The sequence below is a fragment of the Entelurus aequoreus genome, linkage group LG04, assembly GCF_033978785.1.
Source record: "Entelurus aequoreus isolate RoL-2023_Sb linkage group LG04, RoL_Eaeq_v1.1, whole genome shotgun sequence".
Taxonomy (NCBI): domain Eukaryota; kingdom Metazoa; phylum Chordata; class Actinopteri; order Syngnathiformes; family Syngnathidae; genus Entelurus; species Entelurus aequoreus.
In genome coordinates, this window is record NC_084734.1 from 60,153,684 (window position 1) to 60,168,555 (window position 14,872).

General features: G+C 38.0%; 2 protein-coding genes across 4 annotated transcripts in view; one reads left to right on the forward strand and one right to left on the reverse strand.

Annotated features, from left to right (window-relative positions):
- Positions 1–139: 139 nt before the first annotated feature.
- The window catches only part of LOC133648886 (m7GpppX diphosphatase-like), a 375,169-nt gene continuing 360,436 nt past the window's right edge, over positions 140–14,872 (reverse strand). Inside the window, exons 1-6 of one of the 2 annotated variants that reach the window (XM_062045399.1) lie at positions 6,638–6,892; positions 5,003–5,153; positions 4,797–4,942; positions 4,615–4,728; positions 756–866; positions 158–672 (exon numbers count right to left, since the gene is read on the reverse strand). In XM_062045399.1, coding sequence (XP_061901383.1) covers positions 406–672; positions 756–866; positions 4,615–4,728; positions 4,797–4,942; positions 5,003–5,153; positions 6,638–6,835 — 987 coding nt within the window. In that variant the 5' untranslated portion in view covers positions 6,836–6,892 and the 3' untranslated portion in view covers positions 158–405. Of the gene's footprint in view, positions 673–755; positions 867–4,614; positions 4,729–4,796; positions 4,943–5,002; positions 5,172–6,637; positions 6,893–14,872 lie in introns of those variants that run through there. The other variant, XM_062045400.1, reaches the window with a different exon arrangement.
- Positions 7,873–14,872, forward strand: part of ids (iduronate 2-sulfatase) — a 63,273-nt gene continuing 56,273 nt past the window's right edge. Inside the window, exons 1-9 of one of the 2 annotated variants that reach the window (XM_062045398.1) lie at positions 7,873–8,194; positions 8,477–8,613; positions 8,716–8,893; positions 9,000–9,088; positions 9,781–9,978; positions 12,534–12,704; positions 12,778–12,904; positions 13,262–13,423; positions 13,683–13,789. In XM_062045398.1, coding sequence (XP_061901382.1) covers positions 8,071–8,194; positions 8,477–8,613; positions 8,716–8,893; positions 9,000–9,088; positions 9,781–9,978; positions 12,534–12,704; positions 12,778–12,904; positions 13,262–13,423; positions 13,683–13,789 — 1,293 coding nt within the window. In that variant the 5' untranslated portion in view covers positions 7,873–8,070. The remainder of the gene's footprint in view (positions 8,195–8,476; positions 8,614–8,715; positions 8,894–8,999; positions 9,089–9,780; positions 9,979–12,533; positions 12,705–12,777; positions 12,905–13,261; positions 13,424–13,682; positions 13,790–14,872) is intronic. The other variant, XM_062045397.1, reaches the window with a different exon arrangement.

A 14,872-nucleotide genomic window follows, 5' to 3' on the forward strand; every position in this document is an offset into this window, starting at 1 on the left:
AAACTTTATTACACCTACCAACATTGACACAGGTACATAAAACACAAACACAAGTAACTATGTTGGTTATTTTAATTTATATGTAGGGAAAAGCAGTAGGAAATGGATGAATGGATGGATGTAGTTTTGCAAAAAAAACAATAACTCATCGTTGGTTAAGCTTGAACTTGTGTGTCAAACAGCATCAGTTTTCTTTTAAGCTAAGAATGTTAAACACACACACACACACACATTAAAAAGACAACTATTTTTTTATTCACTGATTCAGCTAGAAAAATTAATTTCAAACACAAGTGTTTGCAGTTGTAATCACAATTGATGAAAAAAAAATGTCTGAATTGAGTCCCACTAGTTAAAAGGAATACTGAATATACAAAAAGTGTCTTATCCTCAACGGGTAGAGCGTTACAATCTCCCAGCTTCCTTAAACTGACTGAGCAGCCCGTCATCTGCCCGAAGAGGGAAGAACAGATTCCGTGTTTTATAGTAGTTGGGGTCAGACTGGAGGTTCTGAATGACATCTGCGAGGAGATGTGCACGCTCCACACGGCAGCCTGGCGCCTCAAAGTCCAGCTTGGTGAAGTGGACGTGGAGGTGGTAATAGGACGGCTGGTAGTGTAGGTAGATTCTCATCTTACTGGCTGGAAGGCTGTAGTGCTTCAGAATGGCCTCCTAATGGCACAAACACAACAGATTTCCCTTCACAACATAACAAAAAAGTCCCAAGTACTTTAGTAAAGCTGGTGTAGCCGCACCTGTCCTTTCTGGAGTATGTTTTCAAGCAGGGGTAAATGCTGTGACGTCAGGTCTCTCAGACTCTTGATGTCTCTTTGATGTGTGATGGCCATCAAGTACAAATCATCCATCTGAAAGAAAACACATTATAAAACATTTTTACTCGTAGTAGATACCCCTTGGTAATTAAGTACATTTGGACAATACTGTACAATCAATTATTACATTATAACTAGGGATGGGCACAGAAACTTTGGTCCATAATGGCACTGGTGCTGATTTACACGATAGTAACTGTACCGAAAAAAGATACAGAAACTTTGGTCCATAATGGCACTGGTGCTGATTTACACGATAGTAACTGTACCGAAAAAAGATACCGAAACTTTGGTCCATAATGGCACTGGTGCTGATTTACACGATAGTAACTGTACCGAAAAAAGAAGCTATCTGTGCCATATTCCGGTGCTAAGTAAATGCAGGCTGAGCAACCTGCAACAAGTGCTTGATGGTGATATTGTGCAGATATTGTTCTAGTAAGTAATGTAGCGTCCCGACAGAAGCACACGGAGTCTGACGCTCTCTTTAAACTTTATTGCCGACTTTAACAAGCCGACAACAGCCTTCATAACACTGTTAGCACTAGCACGTCCGCAACTGTCGTCTGCACCGTAGTCAATGAGCTCCTTTTTCTCTATCCTTTCGTTGTGAGGCTTTCATGCTCCGCTGTTGCCATTTCTAATACAAAGTAGCGTATAGTTCAAACTTAAATCTGTAAGTTGACGCCATATGGAAGCTGCTACAAAATATGACGGGGAGAAGACGCTGTCACAGTGGAGCCACGTAAACAAGGCTGCCAATAAAACAGTGCATCCTGAAGAGACGGTCAGAAAGCTGCTTGAAAACTGTCTGTAAAACATAATTTTGCAAAATGTTGACCAAAGCACCACCATTACATGTTATGTAGACCACAAGGAAGTTTTTAAAATGTAGGGAAAAAAATCATAATATAACCCCTTTATGTGAAGTGAATTATATTTATAAAGGGCTTTTCTCTAGTGACTCAAAGCGCTTTACATAGTAAAACCCAATATCTAAATTACATTAAAACCAGTGTGGGTGGCACTGGGAGCAGGTGGGTAAAGTGTCTTGCCCAAGGACACAACAGCAGTGACTAGGATGGCGGAAGCGGGGATCGAACCTGAAACCCTCAAGTTGCTGGCACGGCCACTCTACCAACCGAGCTATACCGAATTATTGCGCCTTATCAATCCGTATCAATCTGTTGTGGTGAAGAAGGAGCTGAGCTGGAAGACAGAGCTCTCAATTTACTGGTCGATCTACGTTCCCATCCTCACCTATGGTAATGAGCTTTGGGTTATGACTAGAGATGTCCGATAATATTGGCCTGCCGATATTATCGGCCGATAAATGCTTTAAAATGTAATATCGAAAATCATCGGTATCGTTTTTTTAATTATCGGCATTTTTTTTAATTTTTTTTTTTTATTAAATCAACATAAAAAACACAAGATACACTTACAATTAGTACACCAACCCAAAAAAACTCCCTCCCCCATTTACACTCATTCACACAAAAGTATTGTTTCTTTCTGTTATTAATATTTTGGTTCCTACATTATATATGAATATATAACAATACAGTCTGCAAGGGATACAGTCCGTAAGCACACATGATTGTGCGTGCTGCTGGTCCACTAATAGTGCTAACCTTTAACAGTTAATTTTACTAATTTTCATTAATTACTAGTTTCTATGTAACTGTTTTTATATTGTTTTACTTTCTTTTTTATTCAAGAATGTATTTATCTTATTTTATTAATTGTTTTAAAAAGGACCTTATCTTCACCATACTTGGTTGTCCAAATTAGGCATAATAATGTGTTAGTTCCACGACTGTATATATAGCGGTATCGGTTGATATCGGTATCGGTAATTAAGAGTTGGACAATATCGGAATATCGGATATCGACAAAAAGCCATTATCGGACATCCCTAGTTATGACCGAAAAGACAAGATCACGGGTACAAGAAGCCGAAGTGAGTTTCCTCCGCCGGGTAGCGGGTCTCTCCCTTAGAGATAGGGTGAGAAGCTCTGTCATCCGGGAGGAGCCCAAAGTAAAGCCGCTGCTCCTCCACATTGAGAGGAGTCAGATGAGGTGGTTTGGGCGTCTGGTCAGGATGCCACCTGAACGCCTCCCTAGGGAGGTGTTTAGGGCACGTCCGACCGGTAGGAGGCCACAGGGAAGACCATGTCTCCCGGCTGGCCTGGGAACACCTCGGGATCCCCCGGGGAGCCGGACGAAGTGGCTGGGGAGAGGGAAGTCTGGGCTTCTCTGCTTAGGCTGCTGCCCCCGCGACCCGACCTCAGATAAGCGGAAAAAATGGATGGATGGATGGATGGATGGATATTGCGCTTTATAAAATACGGAAAGTTGTTTTTGCACATTTTCTATCTTTGTATTGCTGCAATAATTATGAAAATTTGTTGTGGATTGTATTTCTTATCTTATAAAGTATTACCTAGTTATCATGTATTTCATATCACTGAAGTATTTCAATTATCAGTCTGTTCAACTTGAATGTCACAAAATTTCACAAAAATAAAAATAAATTGTTTGTTTTTGTTTTTTTACAAAATGTGTAAAGTAATGGTTTGACCAACGTTTAAGCAACGTCACCATTTTTTAAATACCGATCCGGTAGTAGTATCAGTTATAATGATAATGAATAATTAATTATAAAACACTTGGTCTGCCAGAGATCAAGAAGACAGAACGCGAGGGATCATTAGTGTTGCCAACTTAGTAACTTTTAGATACTTTTTTATCAAAAACGCGATTTAACGGCAAATCTAGTGGATACTTTTGGAGACTCTGAAATGAAATGTTCATCTATCTTACTTTGCAAAGATGAGACAACGTGGTGATCGATCAACAACCTCTACACTGTGAAACCAAGACATGCAACTGTGGGCCTGGAACCCCACCAAAACAACATCAGCAAACTCAACTATATTCTCTGCATGCAGCCATCCTCAGCCTGTCATGTTCACAACCTCAGGTGGTCGGAAATTACGGAACTCCTAATTAACGCAACACATACCGTATTTTTCGGACTATAAGTCGCACCGGCCGAAAATGCATAATAAAGAAGGAAAAAAACATATATAAGTCACACTGGAGTATAAGTCGCATTTTTGGGTAAATTTATCTGATAAAACCTAACACCAAGAATAGACATTTGAAAGGCAATTTAAAATAAATAAAGAATAGTGAACAACAGGCTGAATAAGTGTCAATATATGACGCATAAATAACCAACTGAGAACGTGCCTGGTATGTTAACGTAACATATTATGGTAAGAGTCATTCAAATAACTATAACATATAGAACATGCTATATGTTTACCAAACAATCTGTCACTCCTAATCGCTAAATCCGATGAAATCTTATACGTCTAGTCTCTTACGTGAATGAGCTAAATAATATTATTTGATATTTTACAGTAATGCGTTAATAATTTCACACATAAGTCGCTCCTGAGTATAAGCCAAACTATGAAAAAAACTGCGACTTATAGTCCGAAAAATACGGTAAATGCCAGGTTACTACACTCCAGCGTCAGTTCATCAAGTGATTTTTACAAAAATACAAAGAGAAGTAAAGTTTGTAGTTCTAAACATATTTGAGTTGTTTGTATTTTTGGGTACGGTATAAAAAACAGATCGAATAATTTTAAGCTGTTGGTCACCACAGCTTTGGGGCAACTCTTTTTTACGACTAAGCAGGCTGGTAAGCAGACAAAAGAATAAGACAAGATTCCAAACACACATGCTTAAGAATAACAAGTCTGACCTGCTTCTGGTCCCATTTGAAATCTGGAAGGAGGACAAAACCAAGCTTAGGGTGTGGATCTTCAAACAGTATCCGCTCAGACTCTGCCTTCTTGTCCAATATGTTGTACACCCACTGAGGAGTGCAGATGGTGTCAATAACTTGTTTTGCACGACATGACAAAGTAGTGAAATGGCACTGACCTGCACACTGAAACTCTGCTTCTGTATGTAAGGCAGAGTGATGGACTTGTAGTCCTCTGCCGTTTCCTCCACAAGGAAACTTTCCTTACGCTGGTATTTCTTCACATGCTTCTCAGTAGCTGGACACATCACAGTCGCCTTGATCTCTGAAATCACAAACAAATCCTCAGTCTTTCCTCTTGACGCGACATATTGTCTCGCTATACCATTGAGGTGTGGTGGCGCATGGAGAGAGTAGGTGCTGTAGATGTCATTCCTCATCTGTAACTTCAGAGTGGAAGCAGTGAAGATTTCAGCCAGGGCGTCTTCCCTGATGGGAGTCTTCTCCAGGATGATCACGGCATTCTGATCAGCAAGCTGATGTTTATGGGAGCAACACAGACAACATTTTATGTTAACAATGCATTAATATGACCTTGTCCCTACACACCGGGAAAGCTCAGCAGCGCATGCACTTTTTGCGTCGGATGAAAAGAGCACAGCTCCCTCCCTCCATTCTCACCACATTCTACAAAGGCACTATAGAGAGCCTACTGCCAAACTGCATCTCTGTCTAGACTGGAGCCTGCAGTGCCTCAGACTGGAAATCTCTGCAGAGAGTGGTGAGGACGGCCGAAAAGATCATCAGGACTCCTCTTCCTCCTATCCAGGAAACCGCAAAAAGCCGCTGCCTGACCAAGGCACAAAAAATCTGCAGAGACTCCTCCCACCAAGGACTGTTTTCACTGCTGGACTCTAGAAAGAGGTTCCGCAGCCACCGTAGCAGAACCTCCGGGTTCTGTAATAGCTTCTTCCCTCAGGCCATAAGACTCTTGAACGCATCATAATAATCCCCTCAATTCCCCCCAAAAAACGTTTTAACTCGCTGGAATATAAAGAAAATATAACATACATCCATAAACGTGGATGCATATGCAAAAGTGCAATATATTTATCTGTACAGTAATCTATTTATTTATATCTGCACCTTATTGCTCTTTTATCCTGCAATACAACGGAGCAAATGCAACGACATTTCGTTGTTATCTGTACTGTAAAGTTCAAATATGAATGACAATAAAAGGAAGTCTAAGTCTAAGTGCCATGAATAGACATGGCTGAACTGTTCAGGTTTAAACTTTGACATTAAATAGAATAAGTACAGTGCAGTGCATGTTTGCTGCACGAGTTACACCTTTAACACGACTAGAAGATCCACATCCCACCTCCTCGGATTGTAAATAATGAAATGTAGATACTTGTTCTTATGCTTTCTGATCTCTCTATGTCCACTACTTGCTGTACTTATCCTACCAAGTCAGACCTACACTGTTTCAATGTCCATTTCTCTGATGATGCAATTGTTGATGACTGAAGTGTTGATATCAACCAAACCCAACCCCCCCCCCCCCCCCCCCGCCACATCCCACACCCCGGATTGTAAATAATGTAAACAATTCAATGTATATACTCTGATGATTATCTTGTGTGATGACTGTATTATGATGATAGTATATCTCTGTATCATGAATCAATTTAAGTGGACCCCGACTTAAACAAGTTGAAAAACTTATTGGGGTGTTACCATTTAGTGGTCAATTGTACGGAATATGTACTGCACTGTGCAATCTACTAATAAAAGTTTCAATCAATCAATCAAAGATGGTTTAACCATTTCAAACTACTATTTTGAAATACCAAACCAGAAGTCCACATCCACAAACAATACAACTGAAGTTCGTTCTAAATAAAAGTTCAAACGTAGATGTTTTAATTTTCGCTCAATTTTAGTCTTCATAGATCCTCAATAAAGATTGCGTTCTGAATTATTAAATCATAGTTAGTAAATGTGCATGTTCTACCTTCCCATGGACGTAGATGGTTTTCTCCCTCGCAGAATCACTCAACACGGCGGTGCTTTGAAAGCCAGACAGGGCATTTGTTTCGTTTCCATTCTCTCCCCGATCATTTTCACTGTCCGACTTCGCCTTCTTGGTTCGTTGCGATAGTTCATTTGTTGCCTCGAGGTCCTGTTGTCTTTTGGCTGAAACATCCGCCATTTTTGACGACGCTTCGCCACAATCCACAGAGATTGTTTATTTTAGAGTGAACGCTCACTCCTTTATCGCAATAAATCCAAAAATCGCGCATGCGCTTATTTTATTTTACTTTAAAGGAATTATTTGCGATTGAAGAACTAAACTCAGTACATCATAATACATAGTATACGGTATAATAAAATTATAAATCGAATGTATGGCTAACTTACTGCTGAATTCCGGTGTGTTAATTTATTTTTACGGGGCACCCTATTTTTCTAGGCATTGGTAATACACAATTCCCTTCATATTTACACAATAGTTCATGTATTATTATCTATTAAGAATCAATTAGAACTTCTAAACGAAAAACGAAAAATTATATCTCGATATATTTTTACTTAAACTCGATATTCGATATATTTTTCGGTGAAAGTATACATATAAAGATATTCATTTTTGAGCGATATTCAATACAATTGAAGTGAATGACAACTGTACTGTAAACAGTCAGTGGCACTTTTATTAACCTAGTTAGTATTAACAGCACATAAAATAAACTGTTTAAGTAGTACAGAATTACATAACATAAACAAAATGGAAAAATATTATTTATACGTAAAATAAATAACATAGCTGTGCAAATAATACAAAATGTATCAATACTCAGATTTTTTTTAAAAATTTAAAAAAAATTCCAGGCAGGCACTTTGTGATTTTCCTTCCTGGTTCGATGACCCGCCCTATCTTGCCTCTGATTGGCCTTTCCCTAACCAATTGTGACTCATCATAGTAAACAACCAACCAATCATGAATGTTCTTATACGTGCACGCATGTCTTGGAAGGAGGAAAAGGAGGGGTTTATTAGCCAATGGAGGGGGAGCGGGGGAGAACAAGGAACACAACAAATAAGCGGCGTTTGGTCATTTTAACGTGAAATAAACTGTATCAATATTAAGGTATTTTCTTAATTAATATCTTGTTTAAAAATATATTGATATATCTTACAAACTCGATATCTCGCCCAGCCCTAATTAGAAGTATAAAACTATGAAAGACAGCCCTTAGATTCGAGTAGTGTTCAAGTGACTGACACCTTGTTTAGCTAATAGAATCAATGTTTATGGGCGGGGATATTTGTGGTCGGACCAATCAAAACGCAGCACTTCACATAATGAGGAAGCAATTTAACAACAACAGCAGCAATGTTTAATTGTTGTGATAAAGTTTGGAGTTGGCGTGTGAGGAATGTTTTATGTTGATTTTATTTACATGCCGCCTTAAACACAATATTTTGACGTCCTTCAACATGTGCATTACTCTTCATACATGTCTTCTCGTCGTCGTTTACGCGCTTGCTGTTATCGCCAGAAAAAAAGGTAAACTAAGTTTATATTATTCCATTATTGATATGCTATAACTATATATATTGTCAACAAAAAACTGCCCACGCTTTGATGTATTTCACTTTGAGTCACACAGGGCAAGTGTTAAATTCATTTGCAGTGATTAGTAATAATCGGATGCTTGTTATCCACTTTGCTGCTGGGCAAGTACAATATTGATGCTTGTGTATTTGTTTTTGTTAATCACTTCCTCTTTTTTTCTTTTTTTACCGGTTTAATATATGTGTTGTACTAATTTACTGTCTTTGAATTTAGAGAGGCAAAATGTCCTTTTTATAATTGCTGACGATCTGAGACCATCCATGGGTTGCTATGGAGACACAACAGTAAAGTCACCAAACATTGACCAGCTGGCGTCCAAAAGCCATGTTTTTCTTAATGCATATGCACAGGTAAAATTGTGTTGTTAATTTAAACATGCAGGTATTGATGATATAAACAAATATATCGCCAAGGTTTTGCATGTGAATTTATTTTTCCTTCTTTTTTTGCAGCAGGCTGTATGTGCTCCTAGTCGCACCTCCATGTTAACAAGCCGCAGACCAGACACGACCAGGCTGTATGATTTCAAATCATATTGGAGAGTTCATTCTGGAAACTACACAACACTTCCACAGTACTTTAAATCGAATGGTTATGACACCATGTCTGTGGGTAAAGTCTTTCACCCTGGTGAGATTTGTAACACGATTCTGAACATAGTTGCTGCATTGTTAAGGGACAATCAACTGTGTTCTTTCTGTTGGCAACAATGGTCTTGGTGTAATTGTGTCTGCAGGCATTGCCTCGAACCACACGGATGACTACCCTTACAGCTGGTCCATTCCTGCATACCACCCTGCTTCATTCAGATTTGAAAAACAAAAGGTACAAGCAGGAAGGAACAATCGTGGAAGCACACACAAAAATCACATTATGCTTGGTGTTGTTTGATACTAACTAACGAAATTACCTATCCCAAATACCAAGCGAAAGATGTTGGAGAGAGCAGCACATTGTGTACGCTGTCAACAGCATTAGTGGACCTAGCGTAATGTGTTAAAAATAAAGGGAAAAAAGCATGTTTTTAATATTGTCATCAAATAAAAAGAATAATAATATCATCAAATTGATGCAACATTTTAGACTAAACTACCGGGTAGTGTTATAAAGCCTGTGTAGTTAAAAGGTGGATGCAAAGAAACGGGTACTCTTAAATAAAAAAAAATGGAGGAAATTGTGCCACTGATGAATTGTTGTATTTTCAGATGGAAAAATAAAAAAACATTTACTGTTACATTAATATATATATATATATATATATATATATATATATATATATATATATATATATATATATATATATATATATATATATATATATATATATATATATATCGATCGAAATTTCTTTTCCGAATTAGAATCTTCAGATTGACATGTTTATATGTAGCATTTTTAGTCTGATTGGGCATTTTTATTCCCATTATTAGTGTCCATGTAAATATGGCTATTGGCTCCTTTTTGTATTTCTACAAATGCAGAAACCTGCTAAATGTGTGCTCAAACTTTGTTTCCAGATGTGTAAAGGAGAGGATGGTCACCTCCATGCCAACCTGCTGTGTGCAGTGAATGTGACAGAGCAGCCTGGAGGAACACTCCCTGACATGGAGAGTGCTGATGAGGCGGTGCGGCTACTAAAGACTCGGGTTGATGGCGTCCCTTTCTTCCTGGCTGTGGGCTTTCACAAACCTCACATTCCTTTCAGGATACCAGAGGTACACATGGTCTCATCTACATAATGTTGTAGGGTTTACAAAGACTCATTACTATGCTAGCTGCAGGTGTTTCTGGCGTGCTGTGCTGCATTAAGCATCATTTGTACTAGGGCTGCACGATTATGACCAAAATGAGAATAATCACAATTATTTTTATCAATATTAAAAATCACGATTATTCATAATATCAGTTAATACAGTGCTGGGGTCGGGGGGGAGGGGACTCTACGCCATCATGTAATTTTTTATTAACTAGTCAGATAAAAAGGCTAGATAAACGTTATCCATATATTTAAAGACAAATATTTGTGTTTTTATTCTTTATTAGTATTAACGTGTCTGCTATACAATGCAAAACATTCCCAAATGCTATGTCACATGAATTGTTTTTTACGTTAATAATTAATAAACCTTCTGACATGAAAACCCCCCCACACCTAATGAAAAACAACATGGCGTTTTGTTTTTAATATCAATTTAAAACACAAAAGCAGTTTGGCCAATGAAAATTAAGTCTACAAGCTGTGTTCTTTTACAACACCACCGTGTGGATCAGTGCAATAGTTTGGCCAACAAAAATAAATAGGAATGATACCTCTCACATTTCATACACAATCTTCATGCCTCACTGACAACTTCTAGAGTTGATGTTATTGGGAACAATGACAAAGTTAGCTATTTATTAATGGAAGAATGACTTTCCCAGTAAACAAACGGCAATACGCTCCTTACACATTGTTTTACAGATTGCCCGCTGCATGTTTCCTCTCCTCAACATTTGAGTGAAACAGCGACTCGTGACGAGCCACTGTTGTGCTTTCAAAATGAAAAGCAAAATAAAATATTTTTCTCCTCAGCGGTATACTTTTTGACTGGTAAAAACTTGTCTGTCTCCAATATTGTCCACACATGTCACCATCTAATATAGCAGTGGGGTCTTAAAAGCATGCAGAGACCTCGCGGTAGCGAAGCAAGTGAATTGAAGTAAAACGAAGCGATTGGCAGCAGCCACCCCGGGAAAAGTTAGTTAATGTTTCAGTTCGGCATTGGGATGGAGTTTTATGCTCATACACAATGGCCCCTGGCGTGGACAGGCGCATGCTTCACGGGGCTGTTCTCTGCCACCCCGGTTGTGGAAGGTCTTGATTTGAAATGCAGAGGAGCCTCCTTTTTCAATGTTAATATTGCAGACGGTCCCCCTCATGTAATCATGGCAGCCAAAATCATAATAGTGATTAAAAGATTAATTGTGCAGCCCTAATTTGTGCTATTAAATTGTCCAAAAGCTGAGCCACAAATGGTGAAAAAAAAATTGTCATCTTGATTCACATCTGTTTTCTGAATTATCTGAAGGATTCTTTAGATTTTACTGAACAAGCTGAACTCAAACGCTACACTGTCGTTGGCATAGCGGCAAACCCTTTTTCCTCACTTTTCCCGTTCTCAAGCGCTTCTTGGGCCAGGCCAAGTTGGCTCTAATGCCCTGGTTCTCCTCGCTCACGAATTGACTCTTTCTTCAAGAGCTTCCTGTCTCCAGGCGAGCCTTACTGGCCAGGCCAATTGTGGCAGCCATCATTCATCAACTAGTGTGAGGAGCCATCGCATTAAATAACACCACAAAGGAATCTGACACAGCCTTAATGAGAACATGTGATTAATTTTAATCGTAAGCAAAAAGGATCTGGGAATACGTTAAACACAGTATATATTAAAAATATTTAGAATTTTAAAAAAAAACACACTGCACATTTTCATAGATAGTACAAACAAAAAGTCGTCCTTTGCCACATCGCCCTTTTGAAGATTGCAACGTCACTATATGGTTAAACATTTTTTAAAGCATAGTCCATGTATTTTTGGCCTATATTAAGTATTTTTAGACATTAGAATGGCTAAGTGAAGTAAAAAAAATTATACTTCAGTAGTATTTGCCACTAGATAAACCAAACCAATTAGAGCGTGCTATTCAGTAACATGGCTCAGCCTCAGGAAGCATTACTATATTGGAATAAACGAGTTGGAAGGTAACTGTAAGGATGCCATTACATGTATAGAGGGCTGTCATAAGGTAAACATATTTAGAAGGTTGTACCCAGGTTTTTTATGTTCTAGCACTGAAAATATTTGATTTATAATGAATAATTTTCTATTTTGCGAAAATGTTATTTACCACGGTCAGGCCTGGAACCAATTAACAGTGATAGACAAGGGTTTACTGTATTTCTTTGTTTCAGTGATATTCATTTTGTATTTCCTTCACTTGCAATGCTCTGTTCAAAAGCGCTTTACTTGAATTAAAGACATTTTATTTTATCTTCTAATTCAGTGTGAAAATCAGGAATTTAGCACAATATCTAGGACTGAATCATGTTCCTAACTAGACCTCTGTAGAAATGAACAGTTAAACAGTGTGGAAACTCTCAAAGATGCAAAAAACCCCAAAACAAAACAACCTCAAATAATATATGCAGGTTTGCTACTACAATCACAAAGTTGCATGCTTTTGAGCTATGCTGTTTTTCTAAGTATAATTAAATCACATTCACATATTACAGGAGTACCTGCGTCTCTATCCTATTGAAAACATGACGCTGGCTCCTGACCCGGATGTCCCCAAGCACCTTCCACCTGTGGCCTACAACCCCTGGACAGACATTAGAAAGCGAGATGATGTCCAAAAGCTCAACATTAGCTTCCCCTATGGACCAATTCCTAAAGACTTTCAAGTATTCTGTCTTTTATACGTGATACCATTATGTCTAATTTCAAACACTAACATCATGGGTCATTGTCTTATAGCTGCGTATCCGCCAGCACTACTACGCTGCTGTGTCCTACATGGACTCCCAAGTTGGACGTCTGCTCAATGCGCTAGATAACCTGGGGCTGGCTCAGAGCACAGTAGTGGTTTTCACCTCTGACCATGGTTAGTGCTTTTGGAAATAGTTTAAGCGGTTACGGGTAGAACATGGCTGATGCATTGTTTTAGTTGGTGATTTCATAAAACTTCTCAACTCGCTTAGAAAGAATTATGTAGGTGTGTGAGCTACAGTAAACCCCTCTGTGAAACATTTGTCACCAGAGGGCAGTGTTGCTGCATCAGTAATTACTACAGACTTGACTCTTTCTCAAACTAAGTTAATACAAATGTAAAGCTCACATTTAATCGTATTATTTTCAAAACATGATAAAAAATGTTGTTTTGTTCATATTTTCCAATATCTAAGCATATATGTTTTATGTATTCTCCAACAGAGATCGTTTTGTTCTTTCCCTTCTTCAGGTTGGTCACTAGGCGAGCATGGTGAATGGGCGAAATACTCAAACTTTGATGTGGCAACACGTGTTCCTCTTCTCATCTATGTCGCTGAGGGTCCTGCAGCCCTTAAAGGATCTTCCTTTCCCTTTGTTGATGTTTTTAGCCAATCCCAACGCACCTTCAAGAGTACGGCCACACTCAACATTGCTCCAAACATCACCATATTTACTCAGATGCTGTATATAATAATTGTTTTGTCACCACATGTACAATATACAGTGTCAGATATGTAGATTTAATGATATGTTTATTATTGTATCTGGAGTAGTGATCATAATGCTGTGCCTTAATATTTTAAAGCTGATACCTTAAAGTCTTTAAATTCATTGTAGCTTTAAAAATTACCTAAGAATTATTGAAACTGTTCTTTACATGTCATTTCCAGATTATAACTTTGTCGGCAATATGGTGGAGCTGGTTGCTGTTTTTCCAACAGTCTCTCATCTAGCTGGCCTAACAACACCTGTGCAGTGTCCTGATGTTTCCTTGCAGGTACAGTATTTATGATGGTGCTAAGTCATTTAGGACATTTTGGATGAACTAGTTCTACAGTGTGGTATTGTTTTGATTTTATCTGGAAAAAATTGGTTGGTGCTTAATCTGTGTACGAACCAGGACTGTAAAAAATGAAAATAGACAAATGTTGTCCAAAAACAATGCCTATTTTATTTTGATTACATTTTGTGACATGCAAGTTTAACAGAATACCTGTAATAATTTTAATTATTGCTGTGCAATTATTACATTTTTAAATCATATTAATCACACTTTTGAATCTTGATTAATCACAATTAATTACAGTTTATTGCTCACTTGCATAATTCAAATTAACTTAAAAAAGGACCCAATATATGGACACAAACAAATTACATTTTATTGTCCAAATGTCATACAGGATTATTTCCTAAATGTTTTCTTAGAATGTACGCAATTCATTTGTTCAAAACTTGCAAAATGTTTTATCTGAAGGCCGATTGGGGTCTATTTTGAATTGGAATTTTCTAGTGAGCACACCAGTCGGTCTCCTTACTCATTTTGCACTGATGTATGAATTGCCCTGTTCCCTGACCGTATAACATCCCACACCGTCGTTGCAGTTTTGATGTTAACGTTACTGGGCTTAAGGTAAAGAAGCATGTACGGTCAAAATGATTTGTGTGATTATTTTGTGTTCATACATGATCAGTGCGATCATTTTTACGATTAATCGCAGGGGTTAACTTGTAATATTTGATAGCCCTAATTCTAATATTTAAATAATATAAATAGAATAGCAAGCTAATAAATGCATGTGGAATGGACAATTTGTCATGATTATTACAACAAAACCATCAGCATTACAGAACAGTGAAGGTGCTTTTAACATTACTTTAAGTGCAGATATTCCACACAAGTTAGGCAGAAATGAATGTTATTAGATACTCATTTCAAGTGATGTTGGACCACTGTTCCGAAAGAGTTTGCTAGTTAACCCTACATGCAAGAGTTGTGTATTAATTGAGCAAAATTAAGTTACAAGACATTATTAATATCACCTTCAACCAAATTGTTAAGCGTTTCGTAAACTATCGTCTA